Source organism: Lonchura striata, chromosome 1 (assembly GCF_050655825.1).
Source record: "Lonchura striata isolate lonStrDom1 chromosome 1, ASM5065582v1, whole genome shotgun sequence".
Classification (NCBI taxonomy): domain Eukaryota; kingdom Metazoa; phylum Chordata; class Aves; order Passeriformes; family Estrildidae; genus Lonchura; species Lonchura striata.
In genome coordinates, this window is record NC_140703.1 from 68,966,349 (window position 1) to 68,993,410 (window position 27,062).

The 27,062-nt window shown below is 37.6% G+C and overlaps 1 protein-coding gene across 8 annotated transcripts in view; it reads right to left on the reverse strand.

Moving 5' to 3' along the window:
- Positions 1 to 10,327: 10,327 nt before the first annotated feature.
- Positions 10,328 to 27,062, reverse strand: part of PDS5B (PDS5 cohesin associated factor B) — a 99,083-nt gene continuing 82,348 nt past the window's right edge. For 4 of the 8 annotated variants that reach the window (XM_021541934.4, XM_085579338.1, XM_021541935.4 and 1 more), the window contains 9 exons: positions 26,743 to 26,875; positions 25,809 to 25,928; positions 25,410 to 25,472; positions 23,026 to 23,171; positions 20,871 to 20,976; positions 16,984 to 17,426; positions 16,791 to 16,892; positions 13,763 to 13,904; positions 10,328 to 12,937 (listed from right to left, as the gene is read on the reverse strand). In XM_021541934.4, coding sequence (XP_021397609.1) covers positions 12,902 to 12,937; positions 13,763 to 13,904; positions 16,791 to 16,892; positions 16,984 to 17,426; positions 20,871 to 20,976; positions 23,026 to 23,171; positions 25,410 to 25,472; positions 25,809 to 25,928; positions 26,743 to 26,875 — 1,291 coding nt within the window. In that variant the 3' untranslated portion in view covers positions 10,328 to 12,901. The remainder of the gene's footprint in view (positions 12,938 to 13,762; positions 13,905 to 16,790; positions 16,893 to 16,983; positions 17,427 to 20,870; positions 20,977 to 23,025; positions 23,172 to 25,409; positions 25,473 to 25,808; positions 25,929 to 26,742; positions 26,876 to 27,062) is intronic. The other 4 variants (XM_021541936.4, XM_085579369.1, XM_085579378.1 and 1 more) reach the window with 2 other exon arrangements.

Consider the following 27,062-nt stretch of genomic DNA (forward strand, 5'->3'; position numbering starts at 1 on the left):
TTGGTACTTGTACAGTGAGATGAATCATCCAGAGTGCCTTCCTTCAACTGCAGCAATAACGCCCAGCTCCTTATGCAATTCTTCAGGGCTTTGCTCCCATGGCTGGTATTCTCATTGCAGTTACCTAGAAGGCACAGTGTAATACAAACCCACAGTTGGAGGCAACAAGGAACTTCTGGAGACTGAAGTACCCCCAGGGACCAGGCTTCAGTTATCCCAAGTTGTCCACTTCTTGAGAAGGAAGTCCGTATCAGACACTCACAACGTTACCCGTTGGTCTGCCTGCTAATCCTGACCCAGAAGCCTTCAGCTGGCTCCTCCTCCATCCCACAGAAAGCTCAATGCACCCCTGCTGCACTCATGGCCAGGGCATCTCCTCGTCCTCATCCTCCTGTTTCAAACTCTCTGAAGGCTTTGATCCATCCATGGTGTATGTGAGCTACCTCACCAGACCTCTGTCATCTGAACTGGGTCACAGCCCTGCAACAGCATGCAGATGTTCAGTTTCTGCTGGTTGCTCCTCATGCTGTATGTGTCAGTGTATCAGCACTTCACCAAATTGGCCCATTTCAGCCCCCTTTTTTCCTTGATTCTGTTTATTTGATAACCTAATGAACCTGACAACTTGATGGTAGGTCACTGTATCCTCCTCTGTCACTCCTAGTTTCCAAGGTACATTGTTGATGCCCACAAGGAAAAGCACAATCCAAGACCACAGCAGGCCTCCCTAGATACCAGACTGGGTCAGCAGATAGCTGACAGGTCAGTCTCCCACTGCTGCCATAATCTGCTTTCTCCCAGGGCTACCAACTGAGTGAACCAGCAGTGTGCCCTGGTGGCCAAGAAGGCCAGTGGCATCCTGGCCTGTATTAGGAATGGTGTGGCCAGCAGGAGCAGGGAGGTCATTCTCCCCCTGCACTCGGCACTGGTGAGGCCACACCTTGAGTGCTGTGTCCAGTTCTGGGCCCCTCAGTTTAGGAAGGACACTGAGATGCTTGAGCGTGTCCAGAGGAGGGCAACGAAGCTGGTGAGGGGCTTGGAACACAAACCCTGTGAGGAACAGCTGAGGGAGCTGGGGTTGTTTAGCCTGGAGAAAAGGAGACTCAGAGGCGACTTTATCACTCTCTACAACTCCCTGAAAGGTGGTTGCAGTCAGGTGGGGCTTGGTCTCTTTCAGCAGGCAGCAACTGACAGAACCAGAGGTCACAGTCTCAAGCTGCATCAAGGGAAATATAGGTTGGATATTAGGAAAAAGATTTTCATGCAAAGGGTGATAAAGTACTGGAATAGTGTACCTGGGGAGGTGGTGGAGTCACCATCCCTGGATGTGTTTAAAAAAAGATTGAAAGACTGGATGCAGCATTTGGTGCCATGGTTTAGTTGAGGTGTCAGGGAACAGGTTGGACTCAATAATCTCGAAGGTCTCTTCCAATCTTGTAATTCTGTGATTCTGTGACTTAATACATACATACATACTGTATTAGTATAACAATGCATATGTTCCTGGTAGTGATAACTAAAAATCATCTAGAAGTAAAAATCTGATTTCAAGCTGCCTGCATATATGCAGGCATGGCTATATATATATATGTATATATATATATGTATGTATGTATGTATATATATGTCACAAATGTATGAGAGACTATTTTGAACTGACATCTAAAAATCTGAGAATAACCAATCCATTCATTTTGTATTTGTTATCTTCTAAACTATGCTAAGACTCACCAGCAGTGATACTAAATGACAGGTGGAATATAGTAGAGTGACCTAAATTTGTCAAGCCTATTTTGTGATTCCCTCTTCAAAAGCTATGCTGTTACAGGAATGGGGTCATACAATAATTCAGGCTGAAAGGGTTCTGAGGTCTGTAGGCCAAAATGTAGTTCAAGGTAGGGTCAGGCATGAGGTGAGGCCAAGTTGCTCAGGGCTTTACAGAGCTGTTCTTGAAAATCTCCATGAGAGACTATATTCTCCTTGGGCAACCTGATCCCATGCCTTAGTGAGCCCATTCTGGTCAGTTTGTCTTTGTAAGCTTCTCCCTGCCTTACACCCAGGTTCAGTGTCTGATTCTGTCTCCTGTCTTCCCACCACACGTTGCTGTGAAAAGCCTGGCCCCATCTTCTCAGTATCCTCTGTGCCATGTCAGCAGGCTGCTCTTCTCTGCTCTCCTTCCAAAGCTATGCTGAAAGCCCAGCTCCGCCAGCCTCCCCACACAGAGCCTGTGCTCCAGGCCTCACCATTGTGGCAGCTCTCCACTGAACTCACAGGAATTTATCAGGTTCTCAGGGTGCCAAACCTGAGCACAGTATCCAGATCTGATCTAATAACTACTGGGTAGAGGGGATAATCACCACCTACTAATTGCCTACCTGCTTTGCTCCTATTAATACATCCTACTGTGATGTATTAAAACCAACTTCCCCAGCTGATTTTCAACAGACCTCCTGCCCAAACTGGTCAGTCCCCAGCACTGAATCATGGTTAAGGGTTCTTCCTGTGCAGGGGCTTATTCATGGGATTTCCCATGGGTGCTTATTCAACTTCATGAGGTGGTCCCATTTCCCCAGATTCTAAGTGTCTCTGTATGCAAGCATGCTGACTGCCTCCTCCCATGTTTTGTCATCTGGGAACTTCATAAGCAAGCACTCTGCCATCCCCTCCAGGTCACTGATAAAGGCATTAAACACAGCACATCCCAGGATAGATCCCAGACAGTTGTTACCAGCCTTGAGGCAGAATAGCCCTTGAACCACTGCTCCCTGAGTCCACTCATCCAACCACTGTTTCTACCCCTCTGTTTGACTGGTACCTCCTAAGCCAAGAACTGGGCTATCTGCAAGTGTAAGAGAAAAAAACAAAACAAAAAAACAAACAAACAAAAAACCCAAAACAAAAAAAAAAAAAACAAAGAAAAACCCTGTCTCATTTAATTCAAATATGGACTGGATTGAGATACTTTTATGGATTACCACCTGGACCAGCCCAGGATGGAGTTTAGCTTTTAGCTTCTTCTCATTCCTGGAATCACATCTTCATCTTGCAGCTCCATACACTATTGTATATTTAAATCTTTGACTGGCAAAATTAATTTTGACCAATGCATGTTCTGTATCTCGAACTGCATGTTCCTCCCCTGACCTCTTGCCCCACCTCAGCAGGAAATCGTGTAACCCTGCATCCTAACTGGGCAAAGGGCTCCATGGGATACAAGCTCACTAAGTTGAGAGAATTGCCAAACTAAACCCATTATCAATTTTCTTTCAGTAACACAAATTTATACTGTTTCCCTTCAGCAGAGAAAGTGTTGTGTGACTTGGCCATTATATGACTGTCCATGCAGTGTTCAATGAACTTACTCCTCTTTGCAAAGGACTGAAATGCATTTCATTTTTTATTTATAGAGACATTTTCTCAATAAGTCACCCAAACACCACCAGTATCAAATTCACTGCATTACTTGAAAATGTAATGTGATTTTTTTTTTTTTTTCTGTGATATTCTCATAGGGTTTGAAAAGTATATTTACTCCCTTACTCCATTCCATCATTTTTAATTTATGAGTTTTCCTCTTGCAGAGCTCTGGCTCTCAGCCACAGCAGATCTGTGGTACATGTTCCAGTGATGGGGGGGATGAACTTTTTTTCTCAGGGCCTGTTTTTAATCACTGCTGTTCATCTGTCTTGTGGGCCCAGGAACATAACAGAAAAGAGCAGAAAGCACCTGCTGATGACAAAGCAGGCAGAACTTTAGGGGGTTTAGTCAGTTTTTTCCTTAAGATAAACTTGGTTTTCCTTATTTGAATTTGTGTCATTAGACACAACTAACACAAAGGAACAGTATAAAAGTAGAAAAGGAACAGGGCAGAAATATCAAAAGAAACAGAAAGGTATAAAAGATACAAAAATCCCAAATAGATAACAGTGTATGTGTAGATTATTTTTTTTAGCACATGACACTTTCCTTCTGAGGAGTTTTCCATGGCTATTGCCAATGTCTTACTGAACTCTGATACTGCCTGTTGTGTAGAGCAACAGTGAACTCCACTCTCCTATGAGGATTTCTCCCTAGTTTGGTAGCTATGCTTAAGTCTTGAAACTTTGTTTTCAAACCTTTTTCAGCACAGTAAACATGTAAATGTGTAAGAGGAAAAATAAAGAGGCACAACTCAACAGGCACTGGAGTTCTTACAAATAAACATTTCCACAGCTGTGCAAAGAAGCCAAAACCATGGAACACCTGGGTTTTTCAGCACATACTCCCAATCTGATGTCTCTTACAAATTTACACATGACAAAACTATTTCAGTTTCTGCTCTGTAGAAGATTAAAATATCAGATGTTTCAGAAGGCTAACAGCAGCAATGGCAGAAAGGAAGCAAATACACACATCTGCTACTTTAATAACAACAGTTCCTACATGGTTGTATTTCTCTCTAGCACATGGGATAGGGGAGTTCCCCTTGCTATACACAAGGCTGCCATGTTCTGGATTCTCACTCTTCTCATACTCAGCATTCCAGCACATCTCAGCTGCAGGAATGCGTCAGCAGCTGATACCAAATGACAAGAAAACCCAAGAAGAATGCTCATGTCTCTCAAAGCTCACCCACTGTGCATACACCAGCTAATGTTTTCTTTGAGTTACTTGGCCTGCACTCCCATGAAAATGTTATACCAATTTTAGTGCAGCTGGTGGTTTAGCAGTAGTTGGCTACTGCCAAGCACAAGAGAAGGTTCTCAAAAATCCCACCATGTCAGTAGGCCAGATGACCCCCATGAGCTCTCATGACAGAATTTGCGTGGTGAAATCCAGATTTGCAAGAGCATGAATGAGGCTGCACGCAGGTGTACACGGGATAATCAGAATACAATAGATCTTCAATGTTCTAGAGGTCCCCCGAGTCCTGGCAGAAGCCACTCTGACCGCTCACCTCCTAGAAGTATTTCCCACAAGGACTGGACACAGATTACTAACCTGTTCTACAGTCACTGGCTAGAATTAGCAGAACACCTGGACAGAATGCCTGCAGGGGGAACTGAACAGCTTAAGATGTCCAAAGGTCTGAATTTATGTGGTTAAAAAAACCCCAAAACAACAAAACATCGAAATGCCTTTTGATATCAAGACCATGACAGACAAATTACACATAAGAGCAAAAAGCTCAAAAGAAAAAGATTTAAAGATTTGAAGTAATTTCCTGGCAGAGATGAAACTCCCACTTCTTTTGAAATTAACACAACAGAGGAATGGAAAAATGTGGCTGAAAGACTAGAGAAAAGGATGTGAGGTTTAGTATCTCCCTACATCTAGTAGAGGTAATGGCTATCAGGAACATCATACTTCATTAACAGGAACATAGAATCCAGAGTCAAACAGGATCACTGTGAGAAGTCCTCCAGCTGTCTCAGTCATTCACCTCAGAAATTCTAACCGAGGAACATGTGGGCAATTTTTTACCTTTATAACAAATTGGGACACTCCAGCTACTTAAACAACTATTTAGAAGTCCTCATAGGTCTTGAAGTTAAATAGGATTGTGGGTCCTAAGCAGAGATGGCTACAGTACTAAAGACTTATTTTTCTTGCATAAACAGAAAACAACACAAAATAAAACAATCTTCCAAATTCAACATCAAATAGTAGCACAGAAACTAATATTACAAAGTCACAGATTTTGAATATATTAATGAATTAAGTATGGATTTAAAGTGTTCTCATGTTACATTAAATATTTTGTCTGAAGTAAATATAGCACTAAATGACAGCAATTCTGTGTCATGGCCATCTCTCACTTCCCTATTTTGTTTAAATGCGAAAGTTGAAAACAGGCAATAGATGCTGACCAGATATTAAATAACAGTTATAGAAAGATAAACAATAAAAGTAACAGAGATTAAATACTATCCCATGGAGAATTAGTGTAATATACCATAGCCCACAGTCACACATTTGTCAGGATAGTACCCAGGTATATAATCATTAAATGTTGCTGAAGTGATATATATTTCCTGAGTAACTTTTCCTGTTCTTTCCATGACTACAAAAAATGGTTTGGCAAAACTTGATCTTCCCTACTGCAATAGTCTTCATTTTCTTTCATGTTCATAGCAAAGACTTGTTTCTTCCAGGAAATACCAGGAGCAAGAAATAGTGAATGGAAACTTATATCTAAATCTCTCTGTATTATTGCTCCTTTTGACTTAGAAAACAGTGTATTTGGGAACACATAGTTGGCTACTTACATTTCAGGGGAGTCCTTACTTGCCATTTCACTGGATAACACAGGCCAGATTTAAGAAGACACCTTCCTAATTTTGTTGAAATACTATTTCCTATAACCTTGGAAGGAGCTTGATTCACTAGATGTTGGGAAAATGAGGAATCAAAATGTAACAGCAGTTCAACTGCCACTTCTTTTGTGTATTATCAAACCTGTGCACACCTTTTTCAATACACCCTGCAGTCCACAGACTGCTTTTGCTCTACAGCTCAATGCCTGTGAAACAAGCAGCACAACAGCTGCATTTAGAAACACAGATTATCTTGAGTTGGAAAGAAACCATAAGGCTCATCAGGTCCAACTCCCTGCTCCTCACAGGACTACCTAAAAATAAACTTAATGACCAGGAGTGCCATCCAGACACTCCTGAACTATGTTGGGTTTGTTGCTGTGACTGCTTCCCTGAAGAGGCTATTCAGCAACCAAGCACCCTCTCAGCAAAGAGCCCATGTTGCAAACAGAAAGATCTAGAAGCCTGCCTGGCTGGGGCCCACTGAAAGGAATGAAAAGCAGCAGTGACTGGGCAAAGAACTCACACTGTCCTGTAGAAGAGGACATCCGTATGTGAAAGAAGGGGAGAATCATCCCAGGCTTCTGAGAACATATACTGATATTAGCAATGAAGAGCAGATAATCAGGGTTTCACAAAATGCTGCTGAGAAAAGAGTTCACATGGAAAGACTGAATGAGCAGCACTGTAGGAAACATCATTCCAGTGCTTAAAAGCTGCTATCTGCAATGTGGATCTGTGATGTCTGCTGCTATTAGGCATCTTTGAAAGCTCTTGTTTCCCAATGGCTTATACCTTGACCTCTTTTGCCTCAATTTTAGTTTAGCACATAAATGAATTCTGCCCTACTTCCTGCCTATAGAAGTTAGACTCCTCTTTTGCCAAATTCCAAATTCCTTACTAATGACATTTGCCCTCAGCAGTAGCCATTGCACTCTTTCCACAAATAGTCCTGGTATTAGTCTCAAGTCTATCCACATGTTTTCCTCCAAATCAGACAAAGCAACATATCCTCTGTTCTCCTCTCTTAAATAAATAATAATATCATCGTCACCAACTCAGTTTACCTCATCTCAGCTTTTGTCTTGAGTAGAACACTTCTATCATAGGTCATCTCGTATAAAGAAACTGCATTCCTACCTCAGTTATCTGGTGATTCCCTACTCTTTACTGATCTCTCCAGCACCTTTCAAATCAATAATCCATTCCTAATACTCCACTTTTCACCCAGCCACACACTTGATCCCACTGTTGTTTTTTCATCACCTAAACCATAGAGATTATACCAAGAAGATAAGTAAACCATCATTTATTCACTTTTTGAAATGTTCATTGAAGCATAAGAGTAAATGCCTTTTGGGGAAAATACAAAGGCAGTTTCTACTGCCTTTCAGTGTCCTGCAGGTGAAAGACTCCAGAAAAATGGTGATGTACATCACACTCACGTAACATGTTACTGCATCTATAGGTATGGCTATAAAAAATACCCAACAAAATCCAATCCCCAAAAACCTCTTTGCTTGAAATGAACACCATATTATTTTATTAAATAAGAAATAAAAACTTTTATCTTCTTCAAAATATCTTTAGTTTACAATTTAATTTTGCTAAATAGAAATACACTACAAAGAACACGGGAACCTGCAAGTTTAAAGTATATCTACCAAAAAAAAAAAGCCAGCTGTTACAAACCAGACTATTTCAAGGTGCTGTTATCAAGATGAAAGCTGTTTTACATTATCAGCTTGTCTTCCCAACATAGTAAAGAAAAAGCTTTTTAAGATAAGATTGTTTCAGTGTAACACAATCTTCTACACTGTAACAGCAACTGAAGTTACCACTATTGATACTGCTTTCAAGTTCTCATGTTCTCTTACACAGCATATCATAACTTGTGCAATTATCTTCTACCTATAAAAAAAATAATGAAAAACAACACTACTGACACAGTATTACAGAACAAATTACCTGAACCAATCAGCTCACTGACTCTGTTCTGAACCACTTACAAATCTGTGACCTGCAATTTCTTTTTTAATAACAAAATTACTTCCAAGTAAGCAGGGACAGTGTTCAGTAACACTGCTTTGATTTTCAAAATGCTGCATTCCGTTGCCTCTACATATGTGAGGTAGGGTAGTATGGGAAACACAGCTAGCCAAACCAAACACCTTGTTATCCATCCTTCAAAGAACTCGTATGTTAAAGTAATTACACCATACTGCATCATTACTGAAATACTTATTTGCAGGGGTAGAAATCTGTATTTACAGGCTTTCTTCCTTCTTATATCGGTATGATGCTGCTGTTTCAAAAATAATATACAACATACATCTTCATTACAGAAATGACAGTGCTACTAAAAATCACATCATGACTGTACTGAGGTACTGAAAAAAATGCAAGCATGAAACCTTTTCCTCACTGTACACACTGTATAAGACCATGTTTATCATGCCCACACAAATACAGTGGCACTTGGGGACCACTGTGAAGAGATCATATCTTTTAGACAGCAGAAACTGATGAACTTTAAGGCAAATTGGGTGGAGGTTTTTTGTCTATATTTCTTTACCAATTGCCAACATTCATCTTCTTACTTTTCCATGATCAACGAAATAGCACAAGCTGTACTGTATACAATGAAGAGGGCATCATGAGGATGTGGGGTAAACCTACTGACACATCAGGAAGTTTGCTTGTCTGTGGAATAAAGTCACTTCACCCAGTGTTAGGACATTGCACCCAAATTAGTAAGGATCTTTTGTAAAGGCAACATCCAACAAAGATGCAAAGACTGAAATGGCAATCTGTGAGCACAACAGGAAAGAAGAATGCATGCAGATTCTTCTACTCCTCCTGATAAATGACTGGTCTTGGTCAAGTGAATTTTATCATTTTGGTCATTACATAACCATCAGAGTAGAGTATTGCCACCTAGAACTCATCTTAGTCACGTGTGTTTGTAGACATGAGGCCTTGATCAAACACATACCTGAATGTCTCTCTTTAAAAAAAGTATTTGTAAAATATGTACTGCACCTACTTGGATGAGGTAGAGATGTATCCATCTCTACACTATATATATATACATATATTTAAATACAGGCCAGTTTGTAAAATTATTCCATCCACAAATTCAGAATTCTGCTTATCGCTGGTGTCCTGTTTTAAGATCCTCCTATCCTGTGTGGACAACTGTGAGAATATTCAAACAACGTTCTTGGGTTTGCACTTGTGCAGGATGACTGCATTTCAGAATCAACCCCACAAAGTAATAGGGATAAGTATGAATGATAAGTAAACTTGCAGGATCCAAAATCTACTGTGTGTATTCACAAAAGCCGATTTGGATAACCTGTCAAAACCTACACATGCAAATAAAAGCAGCCAGAAAACGGCAGACACCCCTCTCATGTTTGGTGGTGCCTTTTCTAGACTATCAAATGACAAACGGTATGCCAGAATAATGTATTTAGGATTCAAGACTTAAGTTCTTTGCAAATTACTCACAAACTGAGCATATTCATTTTTGGTTAAAATGTCTTTAATATTAGTATCTTTTAGTAAACTGATATTTTTGTTCACAGAGACCCAAATGTCAAAATAGCAAGTGCCAAAATATTTGAAAAAGTGTTCAAATTTTTCTAGAAAATAAAGTCAACTGGCAGAGTCAAGTATAGTTAATAGAGGATTCTAATTATCTGAGGTGGAACAGGTATAGTCACATAAGAACTTCCAAACACTTTCATGCTTCCTTCCTATTAGTGGGTTAGCTAGCCCTAAATACTCAGTATCGCAGTCTGTGACACGTGAAAAACCACCATGCTTCTGGAATCAGTGAATTATTTTTAAATGCTAGCATGAAGATTACAATTCCTGTTTGGATTTTGCACATGAACTACAGATCACTGAAAGTTTCCTGTTGCACTGCAGCAAAAAAAGGAAATTTAACAAAAGCTTTAGTTGCTGCAAAGTACAGCAAGATACTTTGATAATCTCACAAAAATGTCATACTGGAACTTGTTACAGTGAGTTCAATTTGATCTTTTAATGTAATACAGTACATTTTTTATAAACTTAACATTATCATTGCAGAAGAACATGCTAACTGAATGTTAGCAATTTATCTTTTATACATAATTATAATCTACTGTAGCTACTGTACGCAGATTTCAAAATGTTAGTACATAAAATATTCATTTTCTTTATATGAGATGAGAATGAACTTAGAAGAGGTTTGAATATAAGAACGACATATTTGCTGTGCTTATTTCTCAAGAAATAATGATTTACGCATTATTACCCAAGAAATCAACATTTAAATTGCAAAACTATAGTTTGAATTTGCAATAAACATTATGATCAGTAATGGTGCATCAATATGCCATGAAGTTTAACCTAACCATGTTTATGCACATAAAGCCTCAAGAGTCTGCAGCAGTTTCAGCATTACTTTTTCTTATTTTTGTATAAAATTGACTTAAAGGTACATCTTCTATAAATGTTTTCAGTGCAATTCTGTCAAAGAGGAAAATACAAAGCTAGCTTTCAATCATTTTATACCAGAAAAAATCCTCAACAATTTGCATTTGCACTGCTGAAGCATAAGTAAGTCAGTTCCGTTGTGCCAACTATTTCAAAGTCAATTCACATCAACCATAACTGCCTTTCTAGTCAGCATTTCCTCCATATCTATAGGTATAAATGTTGAAAAGCTGAATACTGGAAAAGGGGGAAAGTTGAGGCAGAATAATCTAAATATTTATAATACTTTTTCCTAGTGGAACCAAAAAAAAAAATGAATAATGAAAAAATTCTAAAGGGTTGCTTGTTTTATTAGTGATCTTACAGTTTGGAAACTGGTGAATTTGTGGTTTAGTATTATCCTTTTCTATAATCTTTACAGGCAACCTTGCAACAATAACTTATTTATTGATGGATTATGTGAAAGTGTTCCATTATTCAATGAAATAAAGTTTTCTTAGGTTAGAAATTTATTTTTCATATGCTGTCAACTGTAAGGAACCAGAGGGAGAAGAGCACCTGAAATTATGATGTGTGCTTGGCTAAGCAGAGTATAGTAATTTATATATTTTGGTTCAAAGACAGTTTATAAACTGTTAAACTGTATACAGGATACTGCTCTATGTATTTTGTTTCTTTTGTTGACCTTTTTTTTTTTTGCAGATTATAATTAAAAAAAAAACCAAAACAACAACCCCACAACAAAACAAAAAACACCAAAAAAAAAACCCAACACAAACCAATCTCTCTCTATTGTAGCACAGAATAAAAATGGAGTTTCATTCAAATCTTGAATGCTTTGACCGTAATTGACAGCTGGTTATTCAACAAAAAACTTAGCTCTTCATACCAAAAAAATTTGGCTCAAAAAACAAAAAAAAAACCCAGAAAGGTACAATAAACTCTCAATAAAGGGATCTCTCATGAGGCAACCTACCATATACTACTGCTAGATACGAGTTTCAAAAAAAACATTACATCCCATTTTCAGCACATTTTTCATAAACATGCAACTTCACTATAAAATACAAAACACTTGGCTCTCAAGAACAGCTTTATAAAGACACACTGCATCAATAAAATTTCTCTTTGTGATTAATTTTACATTGTAATAAGAACTGTATTTTCACTAATGTTTATATATCAGATTTAATATCATAATGTAGTAATAATTTGCTCTTTGTGAACATCATGTTCAGAAGGAAATATCTATACACATTAACATACTAGACTATTAAAAACTCAGTTACAGAATTTTATTGATACAGTAGATTAATAAAAACTGATAGGGGAAGATAAAATGGGAAGGGTATTCAGTACATTATTTAATAACACACTTTTAAAATTAAAATATTTTAAATCCTTTTTGAATTATCAATGCCACTACAAGTCCAGAAAAGTCTGGCATCAATACTGAGGTGTAAAGCAAAACTTCTTTTTAAATTTGCATCTCTTGTATTATTCTATCCAATATTGTTCAACTGTAAAAGAAAGTAATTTAGCACCTCTGATGATAGGTAGGTGCTTGAAGGTAAACACTAGGTTATATTCATGAAGGAAACAAAGACTTTTTTTTTCTTCTTCTTCTTCTCCTTGACAAATAGTGGCACTATTTGTTCAACTGACTTGTTTTTCACAGTTAAATGTCAACAAGAGTACAAATACGAACACTGACAGATATTGCTTGAGATCAATTTTAAACAAACTGTTCTTTTTTTAAATCAATCGATCCAATAAACAGTGGGGTACTGTCAGTTTAAAGCCGCAGATAAAAGCTATACAAGCACTTTATAAGTCAGAAACATTTAAAAAAGAACTATTTACAGTTTTCTTCTTTAGTTCGTATGTCTACAAAGCCAGCGCACATTACAATTCACAAAAATCCACAGTTAATGATATCAACATGTGTGTGGCTAAAGCTTGTGACCTAGAGACTGCAAATGCAGGGGCAGTAAAATAGGTTTTGTCTTTTCTTCAGCAACCCCATTTGTGCACTAACAGCTTCATTCAGTCTCAAGCTTTACATTAAAAGCATTCTTCAAAGCTTTCACCTGGAAGGTTGGTAACTACATGCTCACTCATCGTCTTTCCCTTTTGGAAGTTCTGCGACGGACCTATTTGGAGAAAATATATTTTAAATGTTTTTACAGAAAAATTTTGAAAAATTCAAGAACAAATACATTTTATAATGGAGAAAATGCTCAGGCTCACTCAATAAAGTTTGAGTACCCATATAAAGTGCCATTCATTACTCATTTTGTCACAAGTAGAAGTCTCAGTTAATGGACCTAATTTCATTTGACATTACTGAGCCCACATCCTTAATGGAATTCACAACAATGCAGTTTCCTTTCTCAGAGTTTTCATACCCTCAGATGCTCCAACCATCACATGTATCTGAAAGGCTGAAGGCATTCTCAGTTTTAGTGTGACTACTAACATTGCCAATGTATTTGTTTGAAAGAAATATAAAAGTGAAATCATTTTAACATATGCTGCTAAGAGGAAGAGATCAGTTTAGGATTATGTTCCAAGACTCCATGCTTATTTCCCAGTACTATTAATTTTGTGCATCTGTTTCGTATAAAGAAGCTTTATTCATTATTAAAATCTAGATGAGAAGACTGGCAGGAGTCACCTGGAAAATAATTCCTGTTAGATGCTACACAATTCTGCCATATAGAGAAGAAAGGCTACACAGGACAGAAACATCAAGATACTTGACAAAAAGTGGTATTTTCTAAGAAATGCAGCTTTTCTAGGAAACTACAGTGCAGCTCCACTACACAACAGTGGCAGCTGACAACCACTCCATTCATTTTAAAGGAGGAAGTTTAAGTTCTCAAAAACAGGGAGAAGCCATTCTAAAAACAGAGGTCATTGTCTGAATATCAATACACAGAGCAAACCACAAATAAAAGCTCATGCATTTCTCTTACACTGATTGTGGAAACTTCTTCTTCTTCCATTACTTCTTCCTGGGGAATATCATCGCTGACAGGTGAACCACTCTGAAACACGTCCATCTCTTCACTGGATTCATTCTCTTTACTGGCTGCTTGTTTAGAACGCCCCGCACGGCTAAAATGAGAAGAAAATAAAGATCAGCTTCACAGCACTTGTACATCTACAATATGTATATGCAAACTGTATCAGCAAACATTCCAGTTCACAAAAACAGCAGCCTTACCATTACATGTTATATAATGTATAATGCTTTTATACCTGTCTAGTTCATCCATGCACAGAACTGAAGTGAAATTAGGAGGCCGGACAACACCATTTGAGAACAAAATTGTTCCATGATAGAGAGCCAGGAGCACAAAGTTGAACAATTTTGCCTCTATAGGCATAGCAGATTTTTCTCTTCAGTGCTATGATACAGGCCAAAATAGGTTGACACGACACTAACCAGTGGACAGGAAAAGCCAAACAGTCAGAGACTGAATATTGTTTTGTTAGTTTTCTCTTTATTCAATTCCATGAACAGATGTATTCTACTTCTCCAGGACTTCTTACACAACAAATTTGAGTAACTGCAACTATGTTTTTTCAGACCTAGAAAAACCTATATTGCTACCCATGAAATTAACACCTAAAACGTAAATCTTCCAAGCTATCTTAGGGATAACCAGTGTAACAACACCTTAATCAGGATAATCAAGAACAATCAGTCAACAATATCTTAAACTGTCTGTTTTGGTTATGAGATTTGTGCCACAACCAGGAAGCACCCATTTGCTTAAAACGAGAATTAGCCAACACCCCTTACCTTTAAAAAATAGCGAACTATAGATATATTCAAAATTTCAGAGCTGCACCCACACTACAGTAGCACAATTCAGAATCAAATCACTGAATCATCCAATTTACTGCAGGTGCAGCCTTGGTGCACCCAAAATTGGTGATGTTTTGCTTGAAATTAAACCAGAAACTCAGTTCCAGGCACACAACAGACTTCAATCTCCAGTGGGGGCACAGATCCAAAAGAGTCATACTCTGATGCCATCAGATCATGAAAGTGGTAGGAATTTTCATTCCTGAGAACCACTAAAATTCAGACAAAATAAAATCTCTCAATTGCACAGCAATTATAGTATTTCTGAACCAACCAACATGCCATCCCTTAACACGAATTAACCCAACTCAAATCTTCCAAGACCAGTAGAAGCAACTAGAATTTAAAAGGAAGCAGAGGAATTATTCACAAGCTAGGTTCTTCCTTTCACATATCAGAAAAATAAGCCTGTTCACATATGCTAATTGGCAACCCAATTTGCTATCAGAAATAGGTTATACACTACCACCCATAGGATACATTATCACCTCATATGCAAAATCCCAAATTCTTATGCCAAATGTATTCCCAAGGAGCCCAGAAAGCTTTAAGCACTTGGTATAAATATATTTATCTTATGGTACTCAATGCTGTCTCAGTCTGTCAGTTTCCTTCAGTGACAATTGATGTAGATGAGGGAGAAAGGCTTGACTACAGTGCACTTTGAAGACTGAGAAATAGCTACTGTCTCACCTTTTTCTTGCAGATTTGGAAAAAGAACAGTCAAAATGTGGATGGTCTGACAAAGCACATACAACCCACTTTTTTTTTTTTTTATAAAAATCTAGAATAGATCCAACAACTTTGAACCCTGACAGCTGACAACATACATACAGGTGAATGACAGCTATGCTTGTTACTGATTGTGGGTAGTGATATAGTTTAATGTCAGCTTAAAATGGAGTAAAGAAACATACTAACTTCACCAAGAAAAGTTATTACTTAAATATTCAGTAAAAGGCATGTTTGACAAACATCACATAGCACATCACCCAGCAATAACTTGGTTTGTCTTCCCTGCATGGCAGTAGCAGTTTCCAACTCTTGTTCTACTGCAAGTGTAGTAGTGACTTCAGGAGTAACCAACCAGTGCTGGTCCTGTGTTTCTGGTTACAGAGTAAAGGAGAAGCAGAGGTCTGACCTGAGGCAGGGAAACTGGAAAGGTCAGGATGTTGTGCATGCAATATGCCAGATCACATGATCCGGAGTGAGGCCAGAATTTTAAATGAGGGTACAAGCTTGTTCAGGCAAGGTTCTCCTGTAGGGAAGATCCCTGGTTTAAGGCAAGTTAGTACACCACACTGCCAGAGGAAGAGCAATGTGATGCAAACTAAGCCCAGAAGCTAGAAAGACAACAGAGATATACAACGGTGTCAGACAGTAGATGTCCACAAGTACTGGGTATAAATTCCCCAAGGAATTTATACCAGGCTCTAGAAAAGTAAATATTCTCCATGAGCTGCAGTTTGATACAAGTGGTCAAATAACCCCTTGTGCACCTCTGCTTATATATGTTATCTATACATGTACAGAAAAGGTACAGATACCTGTATTTTCCAACAGCAGGCAAAAAAAAATGAAGCTAGCCAATGACAAGTTTACCTTTGTTTAATGAACTTAGTGCACTTCAGAATTTTCAGAAGCTACTACCCTTCACTGATCACAACACATCTTTTGCACATGAAAATTATTTAAGTAGATAGTAAAAAGGCCACAAATTAGAAAGTGAATATTAAGGAGAATCAGAATACTTAATTCTCCACAATTCTGTTTCACCAGAGTAACAATTTGATTCTTCCCCACTATCCGAAACAAACTAGGTCACTTTCCTCTCCTTCAAGTCCTAATAAAGTCCTGTCTTCAAGGCCTTTGTATGCTTTATTGACTTTTCTCCCAAAAAAGCAAAGTTACATACATGCTACCTGAGCACATTAAAATTACTTACAGCTTCTTGCTCTGTTGTGAGATGCCCTAGGAGAAGCAGCTAAGGAAAACATTTTAGAAATAACGATAGCAATTTATTTTCTTAACTGTCAACTACAGCATTCTGAAATATTTTCAGTAAAGGTTTGCTTGGGGGCACAGAGGCATTATTTAATTTTCACTAAACACAGATTTAGAAGACTTACACTTTTTTTTGCTGTGCTGGTGGTGTTTGTGATGACCTTCCTCGTCTTTTCTGTGGTGTAGACTGTGCTGATTCAACTGTACTAGTTTCAGATGGTTCTGCTCTGTTTTGAGGAAGACCCAAATTGCAAAGCATCAAATTATAGCTAATGTCCAAAGATAAAATCCACAAAGCTTACAAGAAGATGGACTTACCTCTGCTGTGTTCTTTTTGATGTCCTATTTTGCCTGCCTTTTGGTTTCTGTTCAATGTTTTCAGTTTGCCTTTCTTCCTCCTCCTCCTCCTCTTCCACTGCAGCTGGTGGTGGTTGTTTTTTTTTGCTCCTTTTTGATGACTTTGCCACTGGTTCTTCCTTTGGTGCTGCCCCATTATTTGTTCTGGTAGGGCGTCCTCTTCTCCCTTTCTTTGGTGGACTATTCTGTTCATCCTCACTTTCTATCACATCTTCTTTTAGCCTTTTTTCCTCTTGCCACTGTGTTTCATCAGCTTCTGATACAACTGCAGGTCTCTTCCTTCCCCGTTGACTACCTCTAAGCTTCTGCTCTTGACCCAGTTTATTCAGGTCATCTATGCTTAGCTTTTCTTCTGAATCTGTGATAGTGGCTTTCTTCCTTCCTCTAGGCTTCTCTATCTCTGACTGAAAAGGCAAGATTGCACCATTAAATTAAAAAATTAAACTGCCACATTAAACAGTCTCATGTAGAAGCTTCCTCCAATAAGACAGAGTCTTCAAATTATACAAGTTGTCTCAGATTGTTTACCATATTCATTTCAAAAACATTTGTAAAAATATAAACACACACCTACATATAAAATACCAGACAATGGGGAAAGATTATGTGAAAGGTGAGTAGTTAAAACTCTGAAGTATGTAATGCCTTCCTTATTTGTATCTTCTGCTGTGTCCAACACAGTAGGACAGAACACCCATAACTGCATTTCTATCAACAGGAAAATATAAAGACAGAAGATAGGAATTGCCAACTTGTGCCTTCAGCTCTCCTTGTGAGCTGCAAGGTGCTTATGTCTGCCTCCTGTGCTGGCACTGGGAAGGCAGCACTAATACAGAAGACAGTGGGCAACCTGACTTTACAACTGTAGAAGAAAGCACAGGAATTAGTGGTAGCTGCCAAGTCACTATTTTCAGAGCTGTACCAACACTTGCTCTGAGCAGTGAAACAACCCACCCAAGCCTTAAAACAAACATTTTGGGTCAGAAGATCATCTCATTCCAACTACCCTGCCATGGGGCAGGGACACCTTTCACTAGACCAGGTTGCTCAAAACCCCATCCAACCTGGCCCTGAACATCTCCAATGATGGGGCATCCACAACTCATCTGGGCAACATTGTACCAGTGTCCCACCACCCTCACTGTAAACAATCCCTTTCTTACATCCAATCTAAACTTCACCTCTTTCAGTTTAAGACTGTTGCCCCTTGTCCCACTACTACAGGACAAGTCAAAAGTCTCTCTCCACCTTTCTTACACACCCCAATCATATTGGAATCCTGCAATAAGGTTCTCCCAGAGCCTCTTCTGCTTTAAGCTGAACTATCCCAACTCTCCAAGCCTTTCCTCTTTTCCAGCCCTCTGATCATTCTCGTGGCCTTTCTCTGTATCTGCTCTAACAGCTCCATGTCTGTCTTCTAATGGGGACCTAGAGCTGGACACAGAACTCCAGATGAGCGTCCCAAGAGACATCAAGAATCTCCTCCTTGGCCCCACTGGCCACTCTCCTCCTGATGCAGCCCAGGACACAGCTGGCTTTCTAGGCTGTAAGCACATGTGGCTGGCTCATGCCCTGTTTCTCATACGTTAATGACCCTGAGAGTCCTTCTCTGCAGGGCTGCTCTCAATCCCTTCATTCCTCAGCCTGTATGGATACTGAGAAATACATGGAGCCAGGTGCAGGATCTTGAACTTGGAGCTCTTGAACCTCCTGATGTTCCCCTGGGCCCAATCCTCAAGTCTGTCATGGTTCCTCTGGATGGCAGCCCCTTCCCTCTAACACATCAACAAAGGTTGAGCCCATTCTGAATCATAAGGTTTGAAAACATATTCATAGAAACTATTCCTTTTCTTCTCCATGCTCTAGTTCTCTAAAGAGCACAGTAGAGAACCATAAACAGTGCAAAGGTTTCAACAATCAGCTACTAGGGCAATATTGTCCCAACCAACGCTTAGAAAAATAAAAGCAGAAAATACTACCCATCCAACATTTCATGTGTACCATGACTCTTTCATTTCACATCATGAAATTATCCAAAAGTCCAAATATTTACACTATTTGTTTCTATACCAATGTTTGTTTCATAGTAGCACTACTGTATTTCAATCCATTTATTAGTATTTGCCACATTGAAATTTCTTCTACATAATCAGAGATACATCATTTAAAACCTGAATGAAGATTTTTACCTGCACATCTGCCCTGTGACCTAAAATACAGGTCAGTTTACATATTCATTCATATCTCCATTTTACCCAAAAACCTTTTTCAAAAAAAGCAAAAAGAAAATCTAAGAAGGAGATAACAGTAAAAAGGAGAAGAAATTGAAGGACAAAAAAGTACCCTTAAAGAAAGTAAGAAAAATATTTGAACAATGATGACATCTCCTGTCAATTCATGTCTTCAGTGACATTCTCGTTATTCCCCACTTTATTTGCTTTTGCAGAGGCACATCTGTCACTGCAGCTCCTTTCAGCTGGTAAGTAACTGCTGCCAATTTTCCAACTGGGGCTAAACAGTGTCCCACAACTTTAGAACTAAGGTGTTAATCTGCTAATCTAAGGTGCTAATGTAGACAAATATCCTGAAGAGTTATACCTTTAGAACATGGACCTTCTGCTACCCAAATTAAAATCCTGCTTCTCAGTTAATGCTTGCTGTAATCTGCTCCCATCACCAAAAAACCAGAAATGAGTTCTGAATCCACAGTCTTGAGCAACTTGCTTACAGATTCAAAGTGGAATGATGTTCTCAAAATACTCAAAACACTGACCTGTATTTGCTTTATCACTGAAAACACTTTATCACTGTATTAGCTTTATCACTATCTCAGTAGTTGCCAGTTCAAACTAATGCTTCTAAACATGAATTGCATGCCAGGAGCTGTCTGGACACTCAGACTTTAGGGTTAACAGAAGTGTGGTTTTTTTCGTGGTTTTTTTTTTTTTTTGACAAGAGATTCCAGATTTTTGTTATTTAGTTATTAACTGGTTTGCTTTTCCCACAGTATAAGACAGTTATTTATACATCAAGACAAGCAAAAGTTCAGGATTTTTTACTAGTCAGTAGCTTATGTCCCAAGCAACCTAGAAAAATGCACCAAAATGACATAATGAGAGAAAAGAGAAATGTCGGAGACAGTAAAAAGAAATAAAACAACAGTAACATCAGATACAGGGCATCTTTAACACACCCTAAAAAATCCAGTTCTAGCAAATCTGATCTTATTACTTTCTCATGCATATCCCAAATACTACAAATTTTACAGACTGTCAACTGCTATTAAGGCACAAATAAGTGAAACTTACTAGTGGTAAGGGAAAAACATATTATTTTATTTGACCTGATTTTAGAATTACAATACAAATATAATTTTCTTCTGTGGTTTATTTTTCTGTATTTTGATACAGGTATAAATACTGCTTAAGGTAATATTTAGCCTGCTTATACCTTCTTTTACATATTAAAGCACTACACCTGAGCGAGATGTTTTACATCCTCATTGGGAACCTTTCTTATTCGTGAACTACATATAAATATATATCTCTCTCTATATATATATATCCATTAGTAAGAATTAGTAAGGACACTACCATTCTCCAAGCCTCTATAACCTCAGGGACATGATTTTGTGCTGGACTTCACTCTTCCAAGTATGGGGGGACCTGATGACCTTTAAAGGACTTTTGAAACCTATATAATTCTCTGAGAAACAGAACCTTTTTTTATTTGTATTTTCATATCCAACTCTAAACACATTGTCCAGTAAAACACCAGCTCAGTTTCATGTTTCAACATATATTTTTGAATGATCTCAAATATCATCACATTGATTTTTAACATCTCACCCTTACAAGATCAGAGTCGTCCCTTTTGTCAGTTTTCTTTCCTGGTAATGGTGAAGTCAGTGTGAATTCTTCATTTTCACTGTGGTCCATTTCAGTACTGTCAAGCCTAGGATGAATAAAGATATTTCCTTCATTATTATAATACATTGGGCAATCATTAAAAAAATACTAAGGACAACAATTTTCATTTAAAAAAATCTATTAGTAAGCCAAGAACAATTTGGCAGAAGGAGCCTTTCACTGTGGGTACTATAGATATCAAGTATAGGAAGCCACATCATCTAAGTCTCAAGACAAATGTTTGGATCAAAACCACATTCAATTTTCTTTTTTCAGCGGGAAAGATAAGTAGCCTTTTTAAACAGAAGAGTGTGAGTTGCAAGAGATCTGTGTTTGCATACAATTGCCTACACTTTCCTACAGCCATCAAAGATCCCCAGACAGACCAGTCAAAGCATGCATACCTCCCTATGGTGAGGTTTAGGCAATAAAACAGCAATTCAAACTTCCCTCTGATTTTTGCAGCAGCAATTTCATTTTTATTTCCGTTTCTACAAATGTAAGCATGGACAATAATGCCTCCTGGATATGTAAAACACTGAGACCCACAGATAAAAGGCAATGCACAAAAGCCAATACACAAGTAATTTAATTTCATCTGCAGAAGCAAGACTTTTAAATACCAGTGCATGTTTTGTAATGAAAAGAAATATGCTATGTGTGGAAATGAAAAGTGGTATTCAAACACACAAACTCAACTCCCTGGCCTAGGCACTGCATAGTGAGTGAAAGATGTTCTTTCACTCCTACAGATGTACAGTCTATATTAACTGGGATGTAATGGGAAGCTTAGGTTTTATACATTCTGTCAAAAAATGCAAATCTGCCTGTACATATTTAGACAGACTAAACTGGAAATATTGTGCATCCTGAATCCTTCCCATCTCTTCATCTTTGGCATCGCCACTCAAAACACTAATCCCTTAAACTTAAGTGAACTGGAGAGATTGTGAAGATGACAGAACATGTTAAACTGTGAGTGCAGAATTTTTTAAAATCTGATCCCAGATTCGTTTTGCTGGATATAGAGAAGAATCTGGAGTCCACCTGTCATTAGCCAGTAATACAGTGCAGCATGTGAACCTAAATGACTTGTAAGAAATAAGCTTTTCTGCAGACTTTCTAGTAGAGAAATATTTCTTGTAAAATACTTCACTACATTTAAAATTACTACTATATATTGAATAGTCACAGAAGTACCAAATGAGAAGTCTTAAATTCAAACATAACATTTCCTAATAGTCTTGAAAGAATGTGAAATAGTAGAAAGAATACAAATAGTGGAGGCTATACAATCACTCACTATCTGTGGGGAAAAAAAAATAGTGAGTGTGACTTTCAGGTAAACGGAAAGAATGAACATAAGATACATAAACTGATGAATAACCTACAAAACTGACACAAAAAAAAGCTATCATTTTAAAGATAGATAACTAGAAGATGACTTAAGTAGCATTAATAGTGCACTCAACTTTTCATCATAAAACTAACCTAAAATCCAAAAATATTTGTCTGCAAAGTCTAGCAAAGACTCAAGGAGGAAGTCAGGAAGGACCACTACAATGGTGTACCAGTTGTCCCTGGGTGGGATGTGTTTGTAGCATTACAGTCAGGTTCTCAGGGACTGCAGCTGTGTGTATACACACACACATTTATACACATGTACATATATATGTGTCGGGGGGATATATCTATCTACCTAAAACACACTCCAAAAACCCCAACCCTGCCCTCAAAAAAATTAAAACATATGACGCTTTCCTTTTATCCTTCAGCTAATTTGATTCTGGGATTTCTTTGTTGTTGTTGGTTTTGGGTGGAGTTTTTTTGTGGTGTTTGTTTTGTTTTTCGTTCTTGCTTGTTTTTAGAGGTTTTTATTTGTTTTCTGTTGTTTTGGTTTTGGATTTTTTAAAAAAAAATTATTTCTGAAGTTAGAAAGCCATATTCATGAATTAAGTTATACCAATGTTGTACTGTAACTTTACTTCAATGTAGGATAAAAGAATTCTATCTTTTACTTAGAAAACCTAATAAAGTATTCAAAGTTTCCATTACAAATATTTGAAATATCAAAGATCCTTTGTTGTCTACCAACCTCCCTTTGATCCTTCCCGGAGAGCTTGGATTTGAACTGCTGCTGGCATTGCTTACAGTTTCCATTCGTGAAGATTTGGATTGAGACTGCTTGCCTGCTGACGAAAGAGGCTTATTAACTGCTCCAAGAACATTGGCTGCTTTGGGCTGAAACCAAAAATATATTTCCTTTATTTTAAGCTACACATTTAGATATTGTTAACACGTACTATGCTTAAAATATTCACAGATTTCACTTTCTGCAATCATTATCTTAATTTTAACACAAAGTGATGAACTTATTCGTATGAAGGCTACAACAGACACCAGAAAGAAGCTGAGGAAGTTGCAATCAAATAATTAGCTGCCACCAAAGCTGGTATTCTTTTCTCTAGCCTATATTCTGTCCTCTTCCCATTGGTAGTGTGTGTGCTCACCAGACCATGCAGTCAGGCGCTGTATCGCTTTCTGTGCCATTTGCTTTCTGCTGATTTATCTACCTGAAACCAGCTCCCTATCTGCATCAGAATAGCACCTGGCCCAATGAAGCAGAAATAGCAGCACAACAGCCTTTTCTGCAAAGGAGACATTACTAGCAACCACATTAGTTTCAACTGGGAATAAATGAGAATCTCAAAAAAGCCAAACACTGTGGAGAAAATTGTGGTACTTTTTGCACAGATGTAAAAATGCTAGGCTTTATAAGTGCCACAATTTCCAGACACTGGTGAGCTTCAGGTTATGAATTTAACTGTATTATCTTTCAGACCTGCCAAATGCCTCCAGCTCATACTAACTTTTGAGAGACTTGAAAGAGTTCAATTACTCCTAAAGAGAATGCCAAACACCCATGTACAAAATTTTTGAAGACCATTCCCTGCATTTCTCATTATCCATCTTCTCCTTCAATATTAGATTCTAGCTATGTCTGCAGTTAGCGGCAGCTACAAGAAGTTCAACATGCACATCATATCAGCCTTGGGTGTTTCTTTTTAAAGAGCTATGGACCATGGAAATTCCACTTATACTTTTATAGCCAGAGGGAATTTTGCATTTACAAAGACTCATTCTGCACTGAGCACAAAAAAAAAAAAAAAAAAAAGCATATGCCTTCCAAAAATAAACCTCAGATAACTAAATCCAGCTTAACAATTTACATCTATTAGTTTAGAATGAAATGTTAATCAGTGTATGCTGAAAGAGCTCAAAAGCAAAGAGATTTTCAAATTCACAGTGAACTGGACTTCCTGCTGAGGAGGTGAGGAGGGACTAAGAGAGCCTGCACAAAGAGCTCCTCCCTTTCACAGAATCTACGCTCAAAGCCTTCCTGCCCTCAATGTTATCTGCTTACATCCACTCCATCAACATTCACTAAGCCAGTCCTCCACTCATAAAAATAAGACTCCCCAGATCAACTTTCATTTTGTGGTCCTCTCGTGATAGTGAAGAAACTGAAAATTTTGGTGGTCAAATACACCTCTCCTGCTTGTTACAAAGTTTCAAAACAACACAAGAAGAGCGAGAATGCCCAGAATTTCTAGGCAGGAGAAATTTAAAATAATATAAAAATTGACAGAGGATTCAAAAGAATTTCAATGATGATCTATTCCAGTCCATAAATGCTGACTTTGAATTTCTCAAAGAGAAATATGCTTCTTTTCCTAGCTTGCACTCCTCCTTTATTATTAAGTTACTAGCTGACAGCTCATGCTTCATTCGCAAAGTTAAGGCTAATGAAGATTTCTTTGTTTCACAACATAACAGATTAATGTTCTTTGCCATCTAGAACAGGATGCATTAATCCAGATGAAAACCATGGTTTGTCACTTCCTTTACCAGACATTAATTTCATCCTAAAGAGTACCTGGGTTTAGTTTTAGTGAAGAAAAAACACTGCCATTCAATAGAATGCATATTCTGAAGGAACAAATTAACAAAACTATAGAACAGTTATCTTGTAAAGTACTCTAAAATTGTATTCAGCTTTGCCAAAGATTAATGATGTGATTTTTAAAATTATTTCTATTAGAGTTTTCCATAGCTGCCACTTTGCATGCAACACTGTAGTCTTCTGCAGTCTGAAAAGGTTAACCATTCTGTACACTTGACAAATACTATGGGTTATACTGGAGTGGTTTTGGATCCTCTCCTTCTAAAAGCAACAGGCTTTGCCTATTGTTGCCACCACCCAGTACAGACAGCAGCAGGTTTCCTTTTACCCATCTCTTTCTCTGTACCTAGAAACAATCTTAAACATAGTATTTCATTACTTACATGCTAGTTTTCTTTAAAAAAAAAACAACCACCAAAAAACCCACAAATAAGCAAACAAAACCATCACTCCAAAAACAAAGACAAACCAGAACACAAACACAGCATCAAACCTCAACTCCCCAGCATGCCTACCTTTCCAGGTGTGAAAAAAGACTTCATTTCCGGAGGAAGATAATTTTTGGTGTTACTGAAATTCTGTAAAAAAAGGGGGGTGGGGGCAATTACAGCAATAATCAGTGAATAAGAGATAAATATAGATACATTCTAGAGATTGCAGTGAAAGATTTTATTTACATCATTTATGCTTTTGAATTTTTAAACTAGATCAGTAATATGGGAGATGGGGGGAAGAGAAATTGGTGTCCATACATATATATATTTAGACAACATATCCAGACATGCATTTTCAACTACAGTGTAAGAGCAGGAAGTCTGAAGTTACAAGAAATATGTAAGAAAAACAACCATGAATTACAACTAGTAAATATTTAAACATACTTATCTCAAGAAAAATTAAATGCCAAAATATACCTTGTCAGGTTGAGTAAAATATCTGGCTGGAAGTACAGGGTCTTTAGGGGATTCCAAACTGTATGTTGTACTCTTTGACATAATGATATTCATTGCTACATCACAGACTGTATATAGCTTCTGTAAATAATAAAATTTAAAAAAACAGTTCATTGAAAATCTCAACAAAAGACAGTGTATCTTCCGTGCACTGGACCACAAGAAATCACAGTTTAAAAGCAATCACCTTAAACATTTAACACTAGCCTGCATCTTAAACAGTGTCTCAGGATATTGAAATACAGATGGTAAAAGCAAAAGTATTGCGAGTCTAACAGTTGAAGACAGATGGTTTTCATGGTCTTTCTGCACTTAAGAGTAGTGTTTGCCATACAACAAGTTTCTAAGACAAAGTTAATCAAATGAGCAAACACATTCCACCCATCCACTACCCAAAACGCATTTCTGTGGGAAAAGCAGAAAAGGGACATATCTGGATATGATGTGATGCTAAAAACACACACACAAAAAAAAGGGAAAAGTTTGATACATACACTACACAATACCAGAGATTTCTAATCTATTTTTCTTCCTCTATTAAATTTACTCTTGCACTTCAGAAATTAAACACTAAAAAGCACTTTAATGGATAATTTAAACAGTAAATTTTATAGTTTATATATCTTTGAAGTTAGTATTTAGTAATCTTACTGAGATAGAAACAGAAGAACTGAAAACTTATGATTCCCTTGCAAATGTGCAAGAATTACTGAAGCATAGGAAAGTAACTGCCATCTAAACTACAATAAATATAATAATTGCAGTACATAAAATATCTTTTATACAGACAATTCTATTGAAAGACATTTTGAAGTTGGTGTATAAGAAAAAAACAACTCCTTTACATTAGCTGGCCAGAATTAAATGCAATTTCCAATCAAAAAGTATCACCTACTTCATTCATTTTTTGATCATCTGGTCCTTGAGCATCCTTAGTCTGTTTGATATTTTCTACCATTTTTCTGATAAAGGCATGACTGTTGTTTTCATTTTTAGCCATTAATATTTCCAGTATGAACCACAGGCATCTGCAGGAGAAATACAGTATCTTACATGAACCAAAGTACAAAAGAAATTCCTTTAAAAAGCACATTTGAGAACATGATTAAGTCCAGCTTTTACTGTATTATGAATTTGAACTAGTCTAACTCTGAGAAAACAGTTATTTTGGAATAATGAAATTAAGATGAGCAGAAGGTAAAAAAGTACCTATAG